Below are 25,502 nucleotides of genomic sequence, written 5' to 3'. Positions count from 1 at the left end.
TAACCCAAAGCCCACGTTTGCTCCCAGGCTGCAGAGAGGCTAAACGACCTGCTGGGATTCTCACATCAGCAAACTGCAGAACCAAGTTAAAGAGTCCTTTACCCTGATGCTCGGGGACTTGGGTTCTGAACTTGGGAGGGGACTGGATAAGCCTCATTGGCTCACCCACCCAGGCTATTCTTGGTTTGAGTTTCATGGGGGATGGGGTGGGTGGGGGCTGAGCCAGGCCAGTCCTGGAGCCTGACCACCCTGACATTCAGTGTCCTTGTGCGGATAATGCACCAACATATATGCACATATCACCTTCGGAGTGAGGCATGGCAGGGAGGGAGTCCCAGAGAAATGACTCTTGACAATGCTATACTGGGCCTCTTTCACCTGCCCATAGTCACCTCAGACGCCCCTCACCCATGCCCACCTTTGCCTAGACACTTGACACTGGGACAGCCAGGGTTTGGGGATGGGACAATGCCTGGAACTCTGCCTATACAGAGCAAATCACAGAAGCTCTGTGCTCCAGAGTAAGCCTGCCACTGAGCCATATGAGTCACCAGCGTCTCAGGAGGTTTTTTGAGGGTTGAGTAGGGTAAACGAGGCAGGCGCCTGGCCAGGGCGAGGCCCACACAGCTGCCCCTGGAAGTTGGGATATCGAGACAGAGTTCAGCCACTTTGTAGTTTAGTACAAACAGTACAAAGCCTCTTGCTGTGACTTTCGTGTCCCAGCCTTCCCCCGCCAGATACAGTCACTGACACACAATACTTCTAACCAGTTGCACAGAGAAGAAGGCTTCCCACCCGTGAGAAAGGAAGAAGAAAAGGGGCGGAAGGTCCAGAGGCAGAGAGTGAGAGAGTGCCATCCTACAGGTCAGCACTTGGAGCAGGGCGTGGCATACCTCATTTCTTGCAGAACCTGGCTGCTTGGGCCAACTTTGAGTCAGCATGCCCTTTCTGTTTGGCAACCCCAGGCCAGGGAGGGGACATTAGCTCCTATGTGTGCAATGTAAGCCAGAAAAAGGCCTGTTTCCAGTGAGTTTGGAGTGTGCAGAGGGCGAACCTTCTGTAAACCCCACCATGGCCGTTTGCGATAGGAGAGGCCCTAGTGCTGGGTAGTGCCCTGGCTTTGAGCCCAGGACTCGGAGACAGAGATGACAAGAAGTAGCAACCACGCTTGAGCTGAAGCCATGCCAACTGCTGGGGTCAGGAATTCTTGCTGTCAGGTTGGGGAGAGGAACTGACAAGTGGAGTCCTGACTCACTGAGAGTACCTTGCAGGGCCTGGGGCAGGATGGGAGGTCCAGGTGGGAGGAGCTCTGAGGTTCAAGAAGGACCCGGAGAGGAGGACTTTGGAGATGAGGGAGGGCAGAGAAGGGAGTCTCCCAGCTTTCCCCCACCCTGGCTCTGTCTACGATGGAGCCTTTCCCCAGCTTGGGGAAAGGAAACCCGGCAGGCCTTCCTAGGGCATCGGAGCGAGGGCCAGACAAGGAGCCAGTCCCACACTGGGGGTGGGGCACAGGAACATCAGGTGCCTGGCTCTCTGAAGCTCAGCTTCACCCCTCCAACTGTTTCACATGTGATGACCAATGCCACAGGGGCCTGGTAATGCCAGAAGAGAAGGGGCTGAGGTGAGCCATGCTAGCCCCTGCCAGACTCTAACTGCCTTCACTGTCAGGGGAGGAGGTCACTGGGGCAGCCTTATCCAGGCAGCCTCATGGCAGGCTGTGCATCTCCCCTCCCCACACTGAGAGAACTGCACCTGCTTGCTAGTGCCTCTACCTTAAGGACCAACACACACACACACACACACACACACACACACACACAGACTCACACACACACACACACACACACACACACACACACTCATACACAGAGACACACACTCTCTCACACACACACACATACACACACTCATACACAGAGACACACACTCACACACACACTCACAGACACACACTCTCACACACTCACACACACACATACACACACTCATACACAGAGACACACACTCACACTCACAGACACACACTCTCACACACTCACACATACACACACTCATACACAGAGACTCACACACACACTCACAGACACACACTCTCACACACTCACACGCACACTCACAGACACACACTCATACACACAGACACACACACTCACAGACACACACACTCTCACACACACAGACACACACACACTCATACGCACACATATACACACACTCATACACACACAGAGACACACACTCACACACACACACTCACAGACACACAGACACACACACAGACACACACACACACAGACACATACACACTCATACACACAGACACACACAGACTCACAGACACACAGACACACACACACACACACACACACACTCATACACAGAGACACACACTCTCTCACACACACACACATACACACACTCATACACAGAGACACACACTCACACACACACTCACAGACACACACTCTCACACACTCACACACACACATACACACACTCATACACAGAGACACACACTCACACTCACAGACACACACTCTCACACACTCACACATACACACACTCATACACAGAGACTCACACACACACTCACAGACACACACTCTCACACACTCACACGCACACTCACAGACACACACTCATACACACAGACACACACACTCACAGACACACACACTCTCACACACACAGACACACACACACTCATACGCACACATATACACACACTCATACACACACAGAGACACACACTCACACACACACACTCACAGACACACAGACACACACACAGACACACACACACACAGACACATACACACTCATACACACAGACACACACAGACTCACAGACACACAGACACACACACACACACACACACACACACACTCACACACACATATGCGCGCGCGGCAAGCCCTCCCTGAAGTGAGAAGAGGACCCTCCCCTGACAAAAATTGAGATATCCCTCTCCCTAACCCTCGCCGTGTGGCCCGGTGTGTGCACCCATTTCTCAGAAGACACTGCCAGACTAGAGCTCCAGCAGTGATTCCTGTCCGCTCTGAGACCGGATTCTGATTCTTTCCCGCATCACCCACAACCCCAGCGAGGCGCGGCGCGGCGCCCACAGGCAGGGCGTGGGGCCGGCAGCGCGCCGTAATGACAGGGCCTGTGGGTGGCGGCCGTGGGGGAAGCAGGCGGAATCTGACTATTTCTGGCCCGGGCGCACCCAGCGGGCCGGAGCCGCGGCCAGGGTTGGCCAGTCTTCCCGGCCCCCCGCTTTGCGTCCTTCCCCGGTCCCCTGGAGGGGGCGGGGAGAGGCGCGGGTTGGCGGGTTCGGGGGGCGGGGCGCTGCCGTGAACCCACCCCCGGCCTCCTCCCGCCGCAGACCATTCGGGTCCCTGCACCGGCCTGCGCTGGGACCCCAGGCCGCCCGGGTGCTGCTCGCGCGAGTCACGCCGCGGCCCCTCCGCCGCGCGCCCCGACGGGCATGGACTCGGGTCGGGACTTCCTGACCCTGCACGGTGAGTGTCCGGGCCGCGGGGGAGACCCTCGGGAAAGCCGGTCCCCACCCCGGGGGCAGGGGTAGTAGCTCCTCCTGCTGCATTTGTGCCCCCGCAGAGACCAACTCCCTGGCCTCTTGCGGGATCCCGGAAAGCCTTAGCCCAAGCTGGGCTCAACCTTGGGCGTTTCCAGACTTTCCCCAAATTTGGCCCAAGAGATCGGGGAGCAGTGCAGACTTCTCTCGGGGGTTCCCCCGATCCTGTTCATAAAAGGCGGGGCTCCTCGGTGCAGACGGCACCGGTGGAGTCCGGGAAGGAAGGGACCAGCATCCTCGGACCACCGAGTTCTCCCGGCCCCTTCAGAGGCTTGCCTGGACCGCGTCAGGCCGCGCGGGCGTGGCAGATGCGGGTGTGAGGGGGTGGGGCGAGGAGGAGGAGGAGGAGGAGGAGGTGTGCAAGTTTGGCTGAGGTCGGCCTGGCAGCCTTCGCTGCCTAGAACGGAAAACAGCCAGGCTTGGGAGCCGCAGCGCGACAGTGTTTGCTGACCCTCCTGGCTGGCAGGAGTGGACCTGGTCTCAGAACTGCCTCGAGGCTTGGTCCTTTGTCCAGCCGGCTTTGTTTCTCCCCATCCGGGATAGCTCCTCTCGCTGTGACTGTCACTCTAGCGGAGAGGAAAGCCCAGTCTCCTGCTGCAAGTCTCAGAAGGGAGAGGAACTATTGACCCTCACGCACACTTTGGGGAGGCTTTCCTTCGCGTCTATTCGCGCCATCTGCTAGATCAGCAAACGCGCCCTCTCACACCAGTTCACTGCTTAACAGTATTTCTCACTTGACTCTTAAGTATCCTTGAGCTTGTAGGGTTTTTAAAATTAAATTACATGTAATGTGTGTGTTGGAAGCGGGGATGAGTCGGGGGATGACAAGTTTCAGGAATCTGTTCTCTCCTTCCACGGTGTGGATTCTAGGGATCACACTCAGGTCACTGGGCTTGGCAGCAATCTCCTTCACTCCTGAGACATCTCACCAGCTAGGTTGTAGAGTTTTGCACTCAGTGTCAGTTATTCACCCCACTTCTCCTGGGTATGTGCCTTGAAGCCGTGCCCGATCTGTTTTTTATTATTATTTTGTTTTGTTTTTCGAGAAAAGGTTTCTCTGTGGCTTTGGAGGCTGTCTTGGAACTAGCTCTTGTAGACCAGGCTGGCCTTGAACTCACAGAGATCCGCCTGCATCTGCCTCCGGAGTGCTGGGATTAAAGGTGTGCGCCACCACCGCCCCCCCCCCCAATCTATTTTGTGTTTGTCAGTTGACCTAGAGTTTGTTGCCAGAGCCCAGTAAGCTAGGGTTTCTCAAAGCCACCTTGTCAGGCTAGGTCCCTGCCCCTCCCACTACTCCCCCATTCTCTTCAGAGGCCAGAGGTAGCCTTACAGCTCCTGACAGAACTGTGGGAACAGAGGTTGTTGGCCCCGAGGATTGCAGGGATATCTATGTCTCAGGCTGTACCTCTTCCCTGCCTGCTTCCCTCGGAACCCTCTGGTTGCCTCTGACGCCACAGCAGCTTTGGGTCATGTTGTAACAGGCTCTAGCCTCTCAGTGTCTGTGCCCGTGTCCCATTTCTTTTCCTGGATCAGCCCTGACATCTTCTCTATAGAGAAAGACACAGCACATCAGTATAAACGTACAGGCTTGGCCAGCCTGGCTCATCCTGTTTGGGACCAGCCTCCTGAATGTGTGACTCAGTAGAGCCCTTCCTGCAGGACTGGAATGTGCACTGTGACCAAGCTGACGGACTTGTGGGCCCACTTGTCCTCCACAGTGACCTCCATCAAGCACATTCTGCCTACACTGCAAACCAGATGGGGAAGGAAGAGTGGTCCAGGGGACGGGTAGGGGAGAGAGTGGTCACTGCTGTGTGTGCTTGTCAGTGGCGCTTCTGATGGGGAATCCGCATCCCTTTCTACTGTGCGGGTCCCACGGCTCAGGTCACATGCTGCCTGACCACACTTTCTGGCACAGGTAATCGGCAGTTTTCTGCAGGGATGCCCCCAGTCCCTCCCATTGACTGGAGACCTCTGGACTCATCTAGATGTAAAATGTCTCTTCTGCCAGTACTTCCCACTCACACAGAGGCAATGTTAGACACTGGCATAAATTGTGAAGACACATGCCAGAGGTGCCTCAGTTTCTTCATTTGCAAAATGAGAGGAAACACCACCCACTACGCAGGGTGCTGTGGGGTAGGATGAGACAACACCTGGCAAGCAAACATTAAATTCTAATCTTGCAGGAGCCATCCCCCCACAAGCCAGGAGTCGTCTGGCAGGGGTGGGTAGGTGAGGGAACACTACCACGGGCAAGTGTGACTGGAATCAGATGCATGAACCGAGGGGCTCTCTCTACCTGGGAAGGCCAGCCATTGATGCTGTAGTCCCATCCTCTCCTCCTACCCCATAGCCTCCACTCCACTCTAGCTAAGCCTGGGCTGGCATCCTCAGCAGGTCCCAAAAATGTGCCTGAAAAGACATCGCCTCTCAGGGCCTTTCCCTTTCCTGAAGACATTCGCCCCCACGAACTTTCCCTATACCTGGCCCACCTGTGCTATTGCAAGAACTGGCATCCTGTAAAAGGAGAAGGAGAGGGCCTCCTTACTTTAGCCCTGAGAACACAGGCTCCTGAGGCAGCTTTGATACTTACTGTAAAACCTTCTGAGCTCTGTTCTCATCCACGGGATTACAATGTATTTTTCCGTGGAGGATGTTGCCAGGATAAAATGATAGTGAGGGCTGGGGATTAACTCAGTGGAGTGCTTGCCAGGCAGGCAAAATCCTGGGTTCAGTCCCCAGCACCTTGTAAGCCTGGCATAGTGGCACATGATTACAGTTCTAGCATTTGGAAGGTGACAATCACTAGCTCAAGGCTTTCCTTAGCTACACAAGCTGTTGGAGGTCAGGCTAGGATACACAAGATCCTAGCTCAGAAAAGAAAACTAATGGGCTTAGGGATTCTGGGTTGCTTAAAAAGTGAGAGCCCCCCCCCCGGGGGGGGTGGGGGGGCTGGAGAGATGGCTCAGTGGTTAAGAGCACTGACTGCTCTTCCAGAGGTCCTGAGTTCAATTCCCAGCAACCACTCGGTGGTTCATAACCATCTGTAATGTGATCTAGTGCCCTCCTCTGGCATGCAAGCATACATGCAGACAGAACACTGTATACATAATAAATTTAAAAAAAGAAGTGAGAGCCCCAAGAAAAGCCATTACAGCAAGCAGGGGTGGCCAGTTCCCCTCTGATGGGATATCTCAAAGCTGTCTGGCTCTGGGGTTCTGGGCCTATGTTGTACACACATTGACCCATGTGGGTCTTAAACTCTTTGTGTGTCCCAGGCCATTTGGTGAGTCAGGAAAAGTCTATGGACCTTCTCAAAACTGCATTTCATTGTTCCTGTGGGCTGTTTGCATTTGTTTTTGTTTGGAGGTTTTGTTTATTTCATTTTTTTTTTTTTGACACAGGGTCTCACTTTATAGCCTAGGCCAGCCTGGAGCTCACTATGTAGCCCAAGCTGGCCTCAAACTCATAGCAATCCTCCTGCCTCGAAATCCTGAGCACTACAGTTACAGACGTGAGCCACCATAACAAACTTAGGATCACGTCTTTAGATGCATAACATACAGAATTCGAAGAAAATACAGCACACTGAGAACATGTGGTCACATCAGGTCCTAGGGGGGCCCTTTTCTGCTTAAGAGCCTCTATATGGTTTCTTTACAAACTGGGTAGGCTAGCCTGTATCTGCTTACCCCCACTCCAAATGAAAAGCTCTCCTGTGTCTGCATTTCAGTTCATCGAACTGCATTACAGTGCTTTGCTCAATATTTATTCTTCAGTGTGACCATAGGCAACCTACTTGCTCAGGTTTTTTTTTTACCTTGCTCGTCTGTGCCCCAAACTAGCTTGGCCGGTGACTCACAGTTGCTGCTGCAGTGAACCCGATGGGGATCTCTTCAGGAACTTAGGGTAAAGGAGGGGTGAGTCAGGCCTCTGGGTGGTGTCCTGACCCTCCTGCAGCAGGGACCCGGTAATTGCAGAGTGAATGAAAGGCATGCTGTACACAAGAAAGGCCCCAGTGTTCGGGGCGGGGGGGGGGCGGGGAGACGGGGACACACACACACACACACACACACACACACACACACACACACACACACACGGCGACTCTGGCCGCACAGCTCTGCACAAAGTTGCAGTCCTTCTAATTTATTCGAGGCAAGCCTGTGGAGTTCTTTCCAGGTCAGCATTTTTTTTTTCTTTCTTCTTTTTAAGAACTATGTTTGTGCCGGGCAGACCCCTAGATTCACGACCAGCCTGTTCTGCAGAGTGAGTTCCAGGTCAGAGCTACACAGATAAACCCTGTCTCAAAACAAACAAACAAACAAACCCTAAACAAACAAAACGAATTGCCTTTGCATCTGTTACCTTGGGAATTTCCCTGATTAAATGGGAAACCAAGAAGAAAACAGCCGGCAGGCAGCAGGCCTAGTCACAGCAAATCAGTTGAGTGATTGAGGATGAGATTTGGCGGGCTCCGTGGACTAGCCCCGGCTGGCCTGACCATCTCCGCGTCTCTGTTAAACTCTGCAGGCACCAGGATTCCCTCCGCAGCTTAGTGCTCGCACTGGTGCCTGGGCGATCCTGCAGAGTTGGCGCAGGAGTTCCCTGCCAGGCTGTACCGCGCTCAGCCGCCCTGACCCCACCCTCACACACCCTCCCAAATGGAAGTTCCTCCCCTCCCTTCCTGGGCTCCGCCTCTCCCTCCAGGGTGCTTCCTGGCTGTGACTCCTCCAAGTCACCTCCCAGGCGGTGACTGCCAGCCTCTGGGCCCGGGTTATGTCTGGCAGGCTCTGCCTCCCTAACCCTCCAGCTACGCTTGATCTTCCGACACTCTAGAGGTGAAGGCACAAGGATGGGAATTCAAGGCCACCTCGGCCACACCGGGCCTCCCCCGTGCCGCCTCCTAGTTTCTGGTTGCACTCCCTCCGCCTACTTTCCACTCTCTCCAACCACTCCAGAGCAAGGCCCCGCCCCCACAATTGGCTCCGCCTCCTAAGGTCTGGCCCACCCCCTCTAGGGGCAGGGCCCGCCCCGCCCCTGAGGTTCTGGCTCCGCCTTTTAAGCCGGACTCTGCCGGCTTCTAAACTAGGATTCACCCAGGCAGTCTTGGGAGGACACCATGCAGTGCCTGGGGATCCCGAGCTGCAGGCGGCCGAGCGTGAGCCGCTCCCGGGAGCTCTACCTGCAGGAGCAGAGTCGCAGGGTGGCTGCGCTCAATGGGCAGAGGCTGGGTAAGGGACACACACGGGGGACACTGGGCGCCTGCTGCGGGGAATGGCACAGCAGCTGGACAGGACGCTCCTGCCTTTGAGCCTCAGATTAGGCACGCTTGGTTCTTCGGCGGGTTGTTTTCAGTGTGGGGGCGTGGGGTGGTTACCGGGGGCACTAGACACTATCCTTTCCGAGTCTCCATGCTCCCTACTAATTCCAACCCCTCCCGGTTACAAATTAACCCCTGGGTGTGTGTGGCTCCCTGACGGCGGGTTATGACTGTGTAACCCAGTGAGGTCCAGCATGATGGTGGGCAAATGAGTGCCCGGGCAAGTGACAGTTGGTGATCCCAGGGGTGGCTGAGTGATTCTGTCACACTCATGGTACCGTGACGCCACTGTATGGGGATGATGGCTTGTAATGTTGCACACCCAAGTGTGACATTGTGGTACCTAAGGTGTCCGTGTGTAACCCTGTGTGACAGTGTGCAGCTGACAGTGACTGCTTAGGACAGATGTGGCTGTGTGACCAACGCTGTGGTGTGGCTTTTCTGATTGGGTTACCCAGTGGCTCTGTGTCTTTGAGTAGGGGCTGCATGTTCCATCGCTCTGACGCTGAGAGCAGGCTTCCTACTTCTGAGTCCCAACTCTGCTGTGCAACTCTTCCTTCAACCTTGATTTCCCCTCTGTAAAATGGGGTTAATGATGCCACTTAACTGCCTTTCTTCACTGAGTTGTTGAGGGGATTAAACACATGTGCTGGGAACAGTGTCTTATTCAAATATTAGTTATCATTACAGCGGCTGCTGTTATTACGGCGGCAGCATTCCTGCACAGTATGTAGTGTACCTGTGTGTGAAAAAGTGACGCCCACTCCACGAGACATGGGTCATTTGTGGGGTACTGTGTCCCTGTGTGTGAGGTTGTGTCTGTGAGTGACAGATCGGGTGGTGTATCTCTGTGTAGCTGTGTATCAGCGTGGGTTCCGGGCCCAGCGTCACGTTGGGAACATGGACAGAGGGCCAGGCATTCCCACTGGCACCTGGAGAACTCCTTGTCCTCTACATAGTCACTTCCCTGTGGACAGCTAGCCTGGAAATGATCGATGAAACCCCAGAGCTCATAGCCCACCCACCCTTCCAAGGCTGAGTGGAGCTGGGTGAGTGCTTCCCACAGACTTTCTACATGATAAGAGAACAAGGGGCCTGTGGTAGGCCACCCAGAGGCCTCAGACTCAGGAAACCCTTCCCACCCCATGCGGTCCCTGCCCAGATTTCCCAGTTCCTGGAGGGTGGTAGCTGTCACCCTGCTGGAGTTATCTAGAGTCACTTGGGACTCAGCTCTACCTCTGGGAGGCCGCAACACTGCCTGACCTCACAGACCAGGCCAAGCTGGCTCCAGGACAGGATGAACTTGTCATCCCTTCATGGTGTTTTCCAGAACAAGAGAGTAGGGGCTTGCCTTCCACTTCCCAGCAGCCCCGTTCCCATCGGAGCTGTTAGCAGGAGCTTGCTTAGCCGTGTCCAGGTCAGGGGGCAGGCAGGGTGCTGCTAGGTGGTCAGGAGGGGTCCCTCCTAGTAGTGCCTCAGAAGAGACACTGGGACCTTCTCAGCAGAGGCCAGAGGTGGCCTTCTGCTCTGACAGTCTGGAAACTCCCTAATCTTCCCTTCACATGGAGCTGTCTGTGTGGGTCCTTCTCTCCTTCCAGGTCTCCCCACATCAAAGGGAAGCTGCCCATACTGGCACAGAGCATCTTCTTGCAGTGGGTAGACACATGGGATGGAGGTGGTGGCTTGTGACTGTCATTTCTAAGGACTGGCAGTAACACATTCTGCAACACTTCTTACCCCAGGGCTGAGGAGGGAGCAGAGCCACAGGGAGGGAAGGAGAGACTGCTGAAGCTTTGGATGTTGGAGTGTGTGTGTGTGGAGATGTTTGCCCCCCGCCCTTTGCCCTCATTGGAAATAGGAAGCTGACTTGTAGATAGAGAGTAGACGGTAAGAGGGGCGGAGTGGATGAAGTGAGGGGGGCATCATGGGCGGAGTGGATGAAGTGAGGGGGGCATCATGGGTGAGGGAGGGCCTGAGCTTTGTGGGGATTCTCCAGCCTAGGCCTAGGACAGTTGGAGATTTTGATGCCACTTTTCTGTTGGGTCACATAATTTTAGGGACATAACTAGGTGTCTGTTTGTCTTTGAACAGATCTGGCTACAGAACTGTGTGGGGCATAAACGCGTGTGCACACGTGTGGGCACGCCACAGTGCATGTGCGTCTCTACAGCTCCTTGATCATCTTTAGGACAGGATCTGTTTGAGGACAGTGACTCCTGCGGGGCTTGGTGTGCTTCTGGTGTCTCCTGTCTGGGTCTGTCACGGGAGAGGACACTGAGTACTTGGGAGCCCATGACTCAGGTCCAGTCCGAATCTCTGCAAGAGCCGGGCAAGCAGGCAGAGCTCTGTCCTTCCTGTGGGCTCTGTCTCAGCTTCTGAAAAGACTGAGTGAGCTCTGCCTTAATGCAACTGTTCACCGAAGGAACCTGGGACACTCAGTGGTGGGGGTCCAGTAGGAAAGACAGGGTGGTCCCAGCAGGCTAAACGTAGTTCGTAGTGGGCTCATCTGTCTCTACTGGGGGCAAAGACAGGAATAGGGAGAGGGTGGCTGGAGTAGCCGAGGCCCAGGGATCCCATGGCAGTAAATCGTGAAGTCACCAGATCACACAGCTGGTCAGGAAGTGTGCTGGAACCTGGGAATAGATAACGTTGGAGCCATTGGAGACGAAAAGTATTTGGCTCTGAAGGCCTGAGGGCTGGGGTTCATTTCCAGCTGTGTGGTCCTTTTGCTTCTCCTTGGCTTCATCTTTTAGTCCCAGCTCCCTTCATTCCACTCTGAGCCAGGCCATTTCCAGGCCTCCCAGGATCTACAGGGTTTTGAACTGCGCTCATTCAGATTTTAGACAAGTCACAGTGTCTGTTTGGTCTTGGGGCATGAATTAGTCAAGCACTAAGCACAAATACCCTGGGTTCGAGTAATACCCAGTGCCAGGGCAAAAGCATGATGTTAGGTGGGTGAAGTCTCCCCTGAAGGAGGAGGCAGGGGTGTGGGCCCGGCTGGTGGGTTGAGGGAGAAGTAACCACTGAGGAGGGTGAAGCTGGTGAGAGTGGGCTCTGAGAGAGTGGGGAGGGGCAAGGCCAGTGTGGGGCTGATAAGAGGGGTACAGAAAATGGCATCTCACCAGCATTGACTCCCCCAGGGTTACAGGATGACCAGGACCTCCAGGCTCTTCTGAAAGGCAGCCAGCTCCTGAAGGTCAAATCCAGCTCATGGCGGAGGGAACGCTTCTACAAGCTACAAGAGGACTGCAAGACCATCTGGCAGGAGTCCCGCAAGGTCATGAGGTCCCCGGAGTCCCAGCTGTGTGAGTGCCGTGGGTCTCGTAGTGGTGGGGGGGCACAAGGTAGGGTGGAGACCAATCATGGACTGTGACCACAGGCGGGCCATGCATGAAATGAGAACCGAAAGGAAGAATCTTAGGCTGGTTGGGGTCAAGGAAATATTTGAGTTAAATTTTTTGTAGGGAAACTGAGGTTAGGCTGGACACAGAGGGCATGGGTGTTGAAAGAAGGTGAATATCCATGGCCATGACCACGGATGGGGACAGTCAGTTCAGAAGCTGCTATGGAGCTGGGCATGGTTGTTTGAGCTTATAGGTGCCACCCAGGTGATTGTAAAGGAGAGAAAATGGGTGGATCAGCGTTCTAGGTATGTTAGGGTCAAAAGCTAGCCCAAAGTCCGGGGACAGATAAGGTACTTCCATATCAGTGGCCAATTTGGAAGGTGGGGCTCAGGAGGCAGAATCTCTCTTGGAACTAGAGCCATCAGAGGCTCGGTTGCAGCAGGGGAGGGAAGAGAGAGTGAGAATGAGCAGGGCTTGGCACTGTCTTTCTAGAAGGTTCTAAAAGGCCCAGGGACCCAAAGCTGAGGGAGTGGGTGTGCAAAGGGAGAGAGCCCCCTGAGACCTTGTGGTAGTTCTAGGATATGCCCTTCGGTGGAGGAGCTCCCTGAAAATTTTGGAGGAGACGTCCCTTGCAGAGACCAGTGCCTCCAATGGAACTCTGCAACAATGGGCCACTATGGGAACCACCAGCTCCAAGAGTCCAGTGGGCTCTAGACTTATGGCCAGTGTGACTGAGGAACCCAGTATTAACTTCTGTTTCACTTGATACCCACAAATGTTGCAGGGGCTCTGTGAGACTTCATTGGCTGTCCTGGAACTCACTGTGTAGACCAGGCTGGCCTTGAACTTGGAGATCTTTGTAAAGGCGTATACCCATGCCTGGGGTTTGTTTGTTTTTGTTTTTTTGTTTGTTTGTTTTTGTTTTTTCGAGACAGGGTTTCTCTGTGTGTTGCTTTGGAGCCTATCCTGGAAACACGCTCTGTAGACCAGGCTGGCCTCAAACTCACAGAGCTCCGCCTGCCTCTGCTTCCCGAGTGCTGGGATTAAAGGCGTGCGCCACCATCGCTTGGCTTGGTTTTGTTTATAAGGGCAGGATCTCATACAGCCCCAGCTAGCCTTGAACTTACTCTATAGCTGAGTGTGGCTCTCAGGCTCTTGCTAAGGATGAATTCCTGACCCTTCAGTTGTAGACTCCTGTGCGCTCAGTTTGAGGATGGGGCTCGGAGGTGTCTCAGAAATTACTCCGAGAGCTGGAGCTGTCGCTCAGTGGGCAGAGCCTTTGCCTAGCATGCACGAAGTCCTGGATTCAAGTCCCAGCACTCCATAAACTGGGTGCTGTGGCACATGCCTGCAGAGGCAGGAGGATGGGAAGTTCAAGGTCATCTCATCTGCATAGTGAGTTTAAGACCAGTTTAGGAACATGAATTCCTGTCACAAAAACAAAAGAAAACCACCTTAAGACTCAATTCTGCCCCAGCCCAGCTAAAGCCTCCCAGTACAGGAGTGACCCTGACCTTGCCTGTGTCTGTGGCGCCAGGCAGGGCTTCTGTCCTGATACAGGGTTTCCTGTTGGCTACTGGTGGATGGGGGCAAGGTGGGAACAGAGGACTTTGGTTGGAGTGGTGGATACATTTGAATTGCTTGCCTCTGTGCTTGGTGCTTGGAGAGGGCAGGGAGAAGAGAAAGCCCCACCCTGTGCCTTCCCAAAAGCAGCTGTCATTCAGGCTAGCAGGAATCCAGGGACACTAGGAGGGGCTTGCTTCCAGCTCTTGTGGCTGCCCCAGGCCCCAGGCTTAGCAGGCCTTGTTTGCACTTTTTTTCTAGGCAAGGGTCAGGGCTCTTATCATCAGTGGCATCTTACCCTGGGGAAACTGAGTCCATTCATTCATTCTTCCTTTTCTCTTTGTAACTTCCCCACTGCCCACCCTGTATTCCCAGCAATGTTATCAGCAGTGGAGGCAGCTGGCCTTTCCCTCAGGGGCCGGTGGAGGTGTGGGCCCGGGGCTCCAAGGCCCAGGCTTCCTGTTTTCATTCCTGGCCTGGGGTGGCTCAGCTGACTAGTGGGTCAGAGAAGGTGCAGATGGTGCAGGAGTCACGTGTTCCTCTGTTCAGAGCCTATGGCCCAGGTAGAGCACTTTGTGCATGTCCTGTAGGTGTGGGGGAGGCCCCTGGGGCCTCTGGGTAGGAGGAGTTTGCCGAGGGACTTGATGATGTACACAGATCGACCCCGAATGGTTAAAGATGTGTCAGGGGCAGTCCTGCCGTGGGGAGGCACCACATGAACCATGAGGGTGAGGCTGGCTCTCTCTCAGCCAGTCTGTGGCGGGTACATTGGGATGGCAGCATATAAGGTCTTGTTTGTCCCTGAAGCTTGGAAGAAGACTGTGATGGGAGGGGGCCCTCCCCAGCCTCCTCAGGACAGAATGATGTAATCTCTCAAACCCTGAGGAGGACATGATGAGCCCACTGTGTCTAACCTGCTGGGCTGGCCCTGGTCAGTAGAGGGGCCAGGAGGCTCTCATAGCTATAGGGCCCCAAAGTCCAGTGTGGCCTGGAGGATGTGTGACCTCTCCCTATCTCAGGCGCCAGGCTCCGGAACGGTGTTGTCCTGAGAGGCCTGTTCTATCTGGTCGTCTGGTACCTCATTTCTTCATTCCTGTGACCCTGGACCTAGGTCCTAGCTGTCCTTCCTAGCCCAAGATTTCTGCCTCTGTCTCCCCGTGCGTTCCCACTCTGCCACTATGGGTCGTCCTATGCCCTCCCTATACTGTGCCTTCCTCCTTTTAGTCTCCACTCCCCTGCCCTCCTGCCCTTCTCAGCGGACCCTCGGTCTGAGCCCCCAGTCTGGCTGTGACCCTAGGCCGGGCTCCTCGCTCTTGTGGCCTTGGCTGTGTCAGAGACAGTCCTTTGTCTCACAGTCTGTTCTGCTGTCGACCCCCTCCCCCTGCAGTCTCCATTGAGGACATCCAGGAAGTAAGGATGGGGCACCGCACAGAAGGCCTGGAGAAGTTTGCCCGTGACATACCCGAGGATCGCTGCTTCTCCATTGTCTTCAAGGACCAGCGCAATACACTAGACCTCATTGCCCCGTCATCAGCTGATGCTCAGCACTGGGTGCAGGGCCTGCGCAAGATCATCCATCACTCGGGCTCCATGGACCAGCGGCAGAAGCTGCAACAGTATCCTTTTGGGGGCAGAGGGTCATGGCTGGGTGTGGAATGTGTGTCGGTCATTTTGTGCAGCTGTTAACAAAATACCAGAATGTATTAGTTACTTTTCTGATTGCTGGGATACTTGACAAAAGCAAATCAAGAAGAAGGGTTTATTATCATGGTTTGAGAGAATGCTGTCCATCATGGCGGAAGAGGCAGTAGGAGCACCGGAGACAGCCAGTCACATTGTGTCTACAGTCAGGAAGCAGAGTGCTGGGCCCACTTCCTTCTTTTCTTATTCAACCTGGGACTCCAAGGAATGGTGTGACCCACATTCCCTCATTTAAATTCGTTTAAACTCTTGACACTCCCTCAAAGACACACCCAGGGTGCCTTCCAAATCCAGGCAAGTTGGCATGACAACTGAGCTGCTTTCACGACACTAATTTATTTGTTCAGGCACCGGCATGGTTCCTTCTGGGGAGGGCCTCCTCCCTTGTTTGCAGGTGGCTAGCTGCCTTCTCACTGTGTCCTCCCCTGAACACAGAAAGGTCTCTTTATGGGCCGTAACCCTCTGGTCAGGCTCCACCTTCATGTCCTCATCTAACCCAAAGACTCCCATCTCTGAAATCATCTAGGGGGTTGCTGTTTCAACTAGGAATTTTAGGGATTCATGTTTCAGTCTGAGGCAGAAGGAAAAGCAGGAGAAGGTCTTCTGACCCAAGGCCAGGAACTGTGTTCCCTGGTTCTTTCTGGAAGCAGTGTGGAGGTCAGTGGCTGGGGAGTCACCCCAGTGAGGTGGGGTGGTGTAGTCGTGTTCTCCAGGGTTACCGAACTCTAGGAGTTGGAAGGCCATGGAACTCTCCTGAGCCAGGCTTCTGAGGGTGATACTGTGAGCCCAGTGTTCAGATCAGCTGCTGAGCTGAAGGCAGTAACTTGTGGATCAGTCGGATTCAGTGATCCTGCCTCCGGCACACGGCAGATGAGCGTGGAACAGCTTCTACTCCTGCTTTGTTTGCCTGAGACAGATTCTGGGCTGCAGCTTGTGATCCTCCCACCTCCTGTGTGCTGGGATCACAGGTGTGTCCCACCATGCCTTGCAGCTCCCCCTTTTATGACAGTTTTATGGAGGGATAGTTCATATACCGTAAAACTAACCCTAGTGTTGCACCTAGGGCTGGGGCAATGGCTCAGTCAATAAAGAATTTACCATGCAAACATAAGGACCTGAGTCTGAGTCCAGCACACAGGTAAAAGACCAGGATTGGGGCTGGAGAGATGGCTCAGCATTTAAGAGGACCCAAGTTCAGTTTCCAGACACACACTTTAAAAAAATCTTTTATTTAAAGCCAGATATGGTGTCTTTATTTGTATTCTCAGGACTGCATAGCAGAGACAGGTGGACCCCCAAGTCTTCCTGACCAACAGGCCTAGACTGAAAAGTGGGTTCCAGTCCAGTGAGGGATCTTATCTCAGAAGACAAGATGGACAGTGCCTGAGGACCAACACCTGTGGTTGTCTTTTAATCTCCCACGCACATGCGCGCATCTGCACCCACAGGAACAGACATACATACACACACAGTTGTTGAGCCTGATTCAGTGTGTTTTCACATATTTACAGTTGTGCTGTCATCCCCGCCATCAATTTTTGAACAGCCCCACCTTCACCCTACCCCCGGCCCCGGAAAAAAACCGTTAGCGATTCTTGCTTATTTTCTCCCAGCCCCAGGCCTGGAGGCCTCCATCTGTTCTTTGACTGCTTTGCCTTCTGGATTTTCCGTAGAAGCAGAGACCTGCAGCCTCTCCCAAACGGCTTCTTATTGCAAGTGTGTGTCAGCACCCTGTAGTGTGGACCTGCACGCCGTTCATTCTGGCTTCCTAAAAATATCCCACTGTGTGGATACACTCTATTCCATGGGTCCTAACTTATCAGCAATGGACTTGTGAGTCGCTTCTACTTGAGGACTCTAGTCTGCCTCGAAAGCTAGAACATATATGTTCTGTATGAGTGTGTGTTTTCATTTGTCTCGAGAATGCTAGGTTATATGGTAACATTTATGTGTTGCTTTTTTGAAAAAAGATTTGCTTTTATCATTAAGTGTATGGGTGTTTTGCCTGCATGTATGTCCACGTACCACGTCCATGCCTGGCGCCCAAGGAGACCAGAAAAGAGTGTTGGATCCCTTGAAACTGGAGTTACACAAGGTTGTGAATCTCCATGTAGGTGCTAGAGATTAAACCCTGGATCCACTGGGAAAGCAGCCAGTGTTCTTTTTTTTTTTTTTTTTAAAGATTTTATTTATTATGTATACAACATTCTGCTTCCATATATACCTGCACACCAGAAGGGGGCACCAGATCCCACAATGGATAGTTGTGAGCCACCATGTGGTTGCTGGGAATTGAACTCAGGACCTCTGGAAGAGCAGCCGGGACTCTTAACCTCTGAGCCATGTCTCCAGCCCGGCAGCCAGTGTTCTTAACCACTGAGCCGTTTCTCCAGCCCCTTGTTCTGATTTTAGTTGTGTGTCTGTCTGTGCGTGTGCATATATGTCCATGTGTGTGAAATGTCTGCAGAGGTCAGAAGAGGACACTGGATCCCCTGGAGCTCAGTTACAAGCCATTGTGAAAAGCACCATGTAGGTGCTGGGAACCGAACTCTGGTCCTCTAAGCAGTCTCTCCAAACCTGCCAAACCCTTTTCCAAAGAAACCCCAACAGTTTAGACTCCCACCTGCAGTGTGGGAGGGGTTCCACTTTCCATCAATATCGGCACTTTTTAGTCTTTCTCTTTTGTTATACTGTCTTGGATATGAAGTAAATCTCTGATTAATTTTTTTGTTCTTTTGTGTGTGGTATGATGTAGGAAATCTATTTACTTTTTTTTTCATTTTGTATTTGGATATGCAGTTGTTCCAGCACTGTTGGCTGACACTAATTTTTCATAATTATTTTTTATTACATCACTTATTTGTTGTGTGTATTTGCACGCTTGCCATCTAGTATGTGTGGAGGTCAGGGAACAACTTTCAGGAGTTGGTTCTCTTCTACCATATGGGTTCTGGGAACCAAACTTGGTTATTACCTGCTGTGCTACCTCATGGGCCTGAAAATACTATTCTATTGAGCGGTCCTTGGCTGTAAAAATGGGTATTTATTCCGGACTTAGTTCTATTCCATTTGTCTGTTCGTCTGTCCTTCCGTGAACTATCCTTGCACCACACTCCCTCATCTCCTGTGGCTCTGAAGTAAGCTTCATAATCAGGAAGTGTCAATTGTCCAAGTCTGCTCTTTGTTTTGCAAGATTGGTTTGGCTGGCCTGGATCCCTTAACTTCCCGCTTGTATTTTAAGATCGATTGGTCAATTTCTTGCATGGAAACCAACATCATTTGATAGGGATCATAGATTAATTTGGAGAGTTCTCAGCATGAAAATATCATGTCTTCTGATCCATGAATATGGACAGATGTTTTAACATTTGATTATTCCTTTTTCCATTTGTTGAAGATTTACTGTGTGTGTGTGTGTGTGTGTGTGTGTGTGTGTGTGTGTGTGTTTGTGTAGTTTTCAGAATTTTAAATTTTGTACTTTAAAAATAATTTCAAATAATTGTAATCATTTTGTTCTATTATAAGTAAATTTCTTCTTAGTTTTTTATTATTTTTTTTAATGTTTTGGTCTTGTGAGAGGGTTTTCTCTGTGTAGCCCTGGCTGACCTGGAACTCACTCTGTAGACCAGGCTGTCCTTGAACTCACAGAGATCTGCCTGCCTCTGCCTCCCAAGTGCTGGGATTAAAGGTGTGCACCATTACCTCCCAGCACTTCTTAGATTTTATTGTTGTTTGGTTTTGGCTTTTCTGTTTTGAGACAGAGTATCATGTAGCCCAGGCTACCCTGGAATTGGCTATGTAGTGAAGGATGGCCTAGAACTTCTGATTCTTCTGCCTCAATCTCCCTAGTGCTGAGATTCCCAGATGTGCCACCTGGTACTAGATTTTTTTTTATAGTTTATAGCATTGTTTATGCTGCTCATACTGTTGTTTCCTTTATGAATTCTTCAAAAATTCCACTGTCCTTTTTTTTTTAACACACCCATAAAGTTCATTATCTTTGTTTGACTCTGTTCTCTAATTTTGAGGACTGTGCTAGGATGCCCCCCCCCCCCGCCCCAGTTCCTCAGAGTCTGCAAGGAGGAAAGACGGGTGAGGTAGTACGGGGCCGAGATGCCCCAGTCATGATGGCTTGGTCCGGGCTTTGGGCTTTCGTGATCTATTTCCACTTTCTGATCAGTGGCTGGAAATCTGCGCTTCTGTACATTAAGCTTCAAGCACTGGAGGCAGGCTGACTGGTGATGGTTCGAGAAACAGAGGGCATGCTTTGCAGTGATAATGGTGGTGCTGGCATTAGCACCGGGAGAGATGGTCCATCAGCTGGGGGCGTAATTGACAGGTTTCCTTCTCTGAGCCTAAATTGTCTACAGTGAACCTTTTTATAGTAAATATTTTCAAACATCAGGTTTCAGAATGAGCAAACAGAAAAAACAAGGCCTCTAGCCGGGCCTGGTGGTACAGTCCTGTCATCCGAGCTGCTCAGGTAGCTGAGGCAGGAGGATAACTAGTTCAAGACCTAAGTGAACTAAAGAACTGGCTGGTCGGTGGTGGCGCACACCTTTGATCCCAGCACTCGGGAGGCAGAGGCAGGCGGATCTCTGTGAGTTTGAGGACAGCCTGGTCTACAAGAGCGAGTTCCAGGACAGCCTCCAAAGCCACAGAGAAACCCTGTCTTGAAAAACCAATAAAATAAAATAAATAAATAAAAATGAGTTTACATTAATCTGGGTAGTTTCAGGAGCTCCTGACTTAAAATACAAAGTAAAGAGGACTGGGGTGGAGTGCGGTGTAAGGCCCTGCGTTCGTTCAGTCCCTAGTCCCAATCAAACCAACAAGCAAGAAAAGGAGGGCAGAGGACACCCCAGAAGGAAGGCGTCCAGGTCCTTCCTCTGCTTCCTGGCCATCCGGCCTGCAGGACACTGCCCCACAGGTGGCTGTGGCTTCACATGGCTGGGATTCTGTGGGCATCAGGCTTCTGTGTGTTTTCCTAACTGCTTGCCCAGCTGGATTCACTCCTGCTTGCGGAAGGCTGACAAAAACAAGGACAACAAGATGAACTTCAAGGAGCTGAAGGACTTCCTGAAGGAACTCAACATACAGGTGGATGACAGCTACGCCAGGAAGATCTTCAGGGTGAGCTACCTCCCAGTGGCTGTGGGGCCTCGGTCCTGGCCGTGGGCCTGGGCTGAGCCCATGGGCTGTGCTGCCTTTGCAGGAATGTGACCACTCCCAGACAGACTCTCTGGAGGATGAGGAGATTGAGACCTTCTACAAGATGCTGACCCAGCGGGCGGAGATTGACCGTGTCTTTGCAGAGGCTGCAGGATCTGCTGAGACCCTGTCAGTGGAGAAGCTAGTCACTTTCCTGCAGCATCAGCAGCGGGAGGAGGCGGCAGGCCCAGCACTGGCTCTCTCCCTCATTGAGCGCTACGAGCCCAGTGAGACCGGTGAGGGCCCAGCCTCCCAGAGCCACAAGGCTGGGAGACTCTGATGAAACTGCAGACAGACAGACAGACAGACAGACAGACAGACAGACAGACAGAAGTGCTAGAGGGAGCCACCCCCAGGGCTGCAGATCAGTGTGTGGGTGTCTATCCCATGTGAGAGCTCCAGTGTTTGCCCTGTCTGGTTTTCACTTCCCTTCAGACCCTTCTTCAAGGGGCGTTGGGTGTCCCTATCCCAAGACGTAGAAAGAAGCAGCTGGTGAAGCCTAGGTCATTGTTACTACCTTCTTTTTTTCTGCTCTGGATGCAGCTTTGAGACATGACCTACAGAAGACACAGCCCTGCTCACCATTTCCAGGCCAGCCTGTCAGCTCAGTGAGACCCAGGCTCAGAGTACAGAGTTAAAGAGGACTAGGGATACAGCACAGGGGTAGAGTGCTTGGGTGAGAGCCTGCATTCAACTCTGAGGCAATGTCACCCAGCTTGGAGGCATTTAGAAAGGAAGGAAGGAAAAGAGACAGGGCCTCACCACACTGTAACCACAATCTCACTGGGAGCCTGAGACGTCCGCTCCCCAGGGCTGCAGGGCGCTAGCTGAAGGCGGGTGGGCAGGCAGAGTGGAGAAAAGGCTTGTCTTTCCACAGTGGTTAGGCAACTAGCTCTGACTGGAAACCTTGGCTTCTTCCTACCTAGCCAAGGCTCAGAGGCAGATGACCAAGGACGGCTTCCTCATGTACTTGTTATCAGCCGATGGCAGCGCCTTCAGCCTGGCACACCGCCGTGTCTACCAGGACATGGACCAGCCACTCAGCCACTACTTAGTGTCGTCTTCCCACAACACCTACCTGCTGGAAGACCAGCTCACAGGGCCCAGCAGCACAGAGGCCTACATCCGGTGCAGTCCCGGGGGCAGAACTGTTAGGGGCGAGTCAGGGTGGGACCTGGGACAAGACCTGGAGGGCCCTAGCCTACCTGTCACCACTCCCTGCAGGGCTCTGTGCAAAGGTTGTCGCTGCTTAGAACTCGACTGCTGGGATGGTCCCAATCAGGAACCCATCATCTACCATGGTTACACTTTTACGTCTAAGATTCTTTTCTACGACGTGCTCAGGGCCATCCGCGACTACGCCTTCAAGGTTGGGTGTGCCCATGGGAGTGAGGAGAGGATACTAGGGATGGCCATTCCTTCTAATGCATCTTGGGGCTTCTAGGCGTCCCCCTACCCCGTCATCCTGTCCCTGGAGAATCACTGCAGCCTGGAGCAACAGCAAGTGATGGCGCGTCACCTGAAGGCCATCCTGGGGCCCATGCTGTTGGACCAGCCCCTGGATGGGGTGACCATGAGCCTACCCTCCCCTGAGGTACAGAGCGGGTACCCTGAAGGCAGGGAAGCCAACCTGGCTGGGAGGCCTAGATGGGTCTTAACCAGTTAGCGGTCTGTCCCCAGCAACTGAAGGGCAAGATCCTGTTGAAAGGGAAGAAGTTTGGAGGGCTGCTGCCTGCTGGAGGAGAAAATGGACCCGAGACTACCGATGTGTCCGACGAAGATGAGGCCGCCGAAATGGAGGACGAGGCAGTGCGGAGCCAAGTGCAGCAGAAGTCCAAGGTTCTAGGGGAAGCTGCGGGGATGGGGTGGCCCGAGTCCTTCCCGCTCCCAGTCCATGGGACAGTTGCCTCGTCTTAATTTTTCTATGGCTGCCATTCAGACTTTCTGCCCCCTCTCTCTGTCTGTCTCCTCTCTCTCTCTCTCTGTTGTCTGGGTTTCTGGTGCTCAGTGCCCACCTTGTCCTACCCTCTGGCTCTAACCGGGGCCTCCTCGTGGCCTCCAGGAGGATAAGCTAAAGCTGGCGCCGGAGCTCTCTGACATGGTCATTTACTGCAAGAGTGTCCACTTCGGTGGCTTCTCCAATCCTAGCACCTCTGGGCAGGCATTCTACGAGATGGCTTCCTTCTCTGAGAACCGTGCCCTCCGGCTGCTTCAAGAATCAGGTGAGCCCCTGCTCTCGCAGACATTTGGTCCTGGCCTTCTGAACTTGTCAAGACCAGGCCTGCCCTTCACCCTTGCAGGGGTCCCAAGTTGGTGTTCCCTGCTTTGTGTCTGGGCAGAGCTGGCAAGATGGGGTGCAGTTGGGCGCCTTTAGCACACCAAGGCCTTCACTGATGACTTGGCCCCCACCTGTTCTCAGGAAATAATTTTGTCCGCCACAACGTGAGCCACCTGAGCAGGATATACCCAGCTGGTAGAAGAACAGACTCTTCCAACTACAGTCCCGTGGAGATGTGGAATGGGGGCTGCCAGATTGGTACGGACCGGCTGGGCTGGAGGGAGGTTAGAAAGAGAACCCGGCCTTGATGAAGGGGCCCAAAGCCCTGGAGGTCACGGGAGAGGTCTGGGGACCTGAGAAGGTTTGGATGTGGACCAAGAGCTGAGCATGGAAATTGCCCGGCCAGCAAGTCTGTCTGGTGTGCACGCCAGCCATTTGAATTTTGCCATCAGAAATGGAACGTGTATTTCAGCTGTGCTTGCCTGGCATTCATGACATCCTAGGTTCAATCCTCTGCACTGCGGAGATGGGAGTGGTGTCACGCCTGCCATCCCAGCACTTTTAAGGTAGATGCAAGGATGGGTAGGGTGAGTGGGTTAGGTCTTACTTGGCTACATAGTTCAAGGCCAGCCTGGGCTATATGAGACCCTGACTCAAAACCCAGCAAAACGGGCTGGAGAGATAGATGACTCAGTCAGCAAAATGTCTGCCATACAAACATGAGGCCCTGCGCTGGGATTCCTACCCATGTAAAGCAAGAGGAGTGATGACATACATCTGTAGACACATCTGTAATCCCTGCACCGAGCAGGCAGAGACATGCTGCTCTCTGGAGCTAGCTCATGGCCAGCCCGCCCAGATAAACTGGTGAGCTCGGGGTTCAGTAGAGACCCTGTCTCAAAAAAAAATAAAAAGCAATTGAGAAAGATGTCAGGCATTGACCTCTGGCCTCCACATATGTGTAAAGACAGGCACACACTCATGTGAACACACACTTGTGTTACACACACAAACACATAGAGCATGTAGTCAGTGTGGTGGGTCAGTTAGGATGATAGGAAGGCAGGAGACACCAGAACATCTTGGATGCTGCTTCCTGGACTACAGCACACTCTGAGCAGGCGGGGCCAGGACTCTGGGGCCAGCCCACAGCTTGCAGCTACTCTAATCTACCAACAGTGGCTCTGAACTTCCAAACCCCGGGACCAGAAATGGATGTGTACCTGGGCCGCTTCCAGGACAACGGAGCCTGCGGGTATGTGCTGAAACCTGCCTTCCTGAGAGACCCCGACACCGCCTTCAACCCCCGTGCCCTGACTCAGGGACCCTGGTGGGCCCAGAAGAGGCTCCGTGTCCGGGTATGGGCAGACACAGAGGGAGGGCTGCCTATGGGGGTCCCTCCTGCTCACTGCCATCCCAGGATGCTCACTGTCCCCACGTTTCCTTAGGTCATCTCTGGACAGCAGCTGCCAAAAGTCAACAAGAGTAAGAATTCAATCGTGGATCCCAAGGTGATAGTGGAGGTCCACGGCGTGGGCCAGGACGTAGCCAGCCGTCAGACCGCAGTCATTACCAATAATGGTACGGTATGCGCTGGCTGCTTTGGGCCAGGCTGCTGGTGCTGGCGACCTTGCTGTTGGTATAGTGTTTGTCCTTCCTAGGCTTCAACCCATGGTGGGACACAGAGTTTGAGTTTGAAGTGGCCGTGCCCGACCTTGCCCTCGTCCGCTTTGTAGTAGAGGACTATGACGCCTCCTCTAAGAACGACTTTATTGGCCAGAGCACCATCCCCTGGAACAGCCTCAAGCAAGGTGAGTATTAGAAGCAGGGGGGCAGCCAGGAGCAGTGGGAGGAGCCTGGCTTCTCTCAGCCTGCCCCTCACTACGCCTTGAGTATCCTCTCCGAGTGACCAGAACTGTCTGTCCTTCCTGCCAGGGTACCGCCACGTCCACCTCTTGTCTAAGAACGGAGACCAGCATCCATCAGCTACCCTCTTTGTGAAAATCTCCCTCCAGGACTAAGCCTGGGGATTGGGTGAGATCCACCCTGAGTGGGTCAAGCTGTGTCCACACCTTGGGCAAGGCCAGCTTTGTGTCGCCGACTGCTGATGGGAGCTTTAGGCCCTGGACTGCCTTCAGCTCCAACACATTGCCTGTGCTTCTGGCTCTCTGGGGACCCAGGCGCAGTCCAGTTCCCGCAGTGGCCCAAAATTCCGTTAGGAACAACACTGCAGCCCTCTCCCTACCCTCTAGCTGTCTTTAGGTTGTTGAGTTTTTATAAAAAATCACAAGGTAAAGCCTCGTGGTCTTCTTACACAGACACCAGAGAATTTCTTGGGGTCTCATACATTCGTACTCCTTCCCTTCATGGGGTCATTTGGAGAGAGCAGTCTGAAGGAACCCTTTCCACGGAGGAGGATATGGCCCAGAGTGTCATGGGGCCCTGCTGCTGAGAGGGGGACTCCACCAGACGGTGGAGCTTGA

General features: G+C 53.2%; 1 protein-coding gene across 2 annotated transcripts; it reads left to right on the top strand.

The window, feature by feature from the left end:
- The first annotated feature begins 3,366 nt into the window (after positions 1–3,366).
- Positions 3,367–25,315, top strand: Plcd1 (phospholipase C delta 1). Of its 2 annotated transcripts, none has more exons than XM_027415359.2 (15): positions 3,367–3,522; positions 12,063–12,227; positions 15,217–15,445; positions 20,534–20,663; positions 20,746–20,977; positions 21,668–21,869; positions 21,966–22,110; positions 22,186–22,335; positions 22,422–22,580; positions 22,804–22,963; positions 23,161–23,277; positions 24,199–24,377; positions 24,468–24,600; positions 24,681–24,830; positions 24,955–25,315. In XM_027415359.2, the coding sequence occupies exons 1-15, from the start codon at positions 3,489–3,491 to the stop codon at positions 25,038–25,040; spliced, it is 2,271 nt and encodes a 756-aa protein (XP_027271160.1). In that variant the 5' UTR covers positions 3,367–3,488; the 3' UTR covers positions 25,041–25,315. The 2 variants fall into 2 exon arrangements, with proteins under 2 accessions (XP_027271160.1, XP_027271159.1); XM_027415358.2 differs by lacking the exon at positions 3,367–3,522 and adding an exon at positions 8,694–8,833.
- The last annotated feature ends 187 nt before the right edge of the window (positions 25,316–25,502 follow it).

The sequence above is a fragment of the Cricetulus griseus genome, chromosome 4 (assembly GCF_003668045.3).
Source record: "Cricetulus griseus strain 17A/GY chromosome 4, alternate assembly CriGri-PICRH-1.0, whole genome shotgun sequence".
Taxonomy (NCBI): Eukaryota; Metazoa; Chordata; class Mammalia; order Rodentia; family Cricetidae; genus Cricetulus; species Cricetulus griseus.
Note: the sequence above shows the minus strand (reverse complement) of the source record. Positions and strands in the feature narration are given on the sequence as shown.

Coding starts and splice junctions, on each gene's coding strand:
- Plcd1 (XM_027415358.2), top strand. CDS start 8,722: ATGCAGTGCCTGGGGATCCCGAGCTGCAGGCGGCCGAGCGTGAGCCGC. Junction 15,446..20,533: donor CAGCGGCAGAAGCTGCAACA/GTATCCTTTTGG, acceptor CTGCTTGCCCAG/CTGGATTCACTCCTGCTTGC. Junction 20,978..21,667: donor CTACGAGCCCAGTGAGACCG/GTGAGGGCCCAG, acceptor CTTCCTACCTAG/CCAAGGCTCAGAGGCAGATG.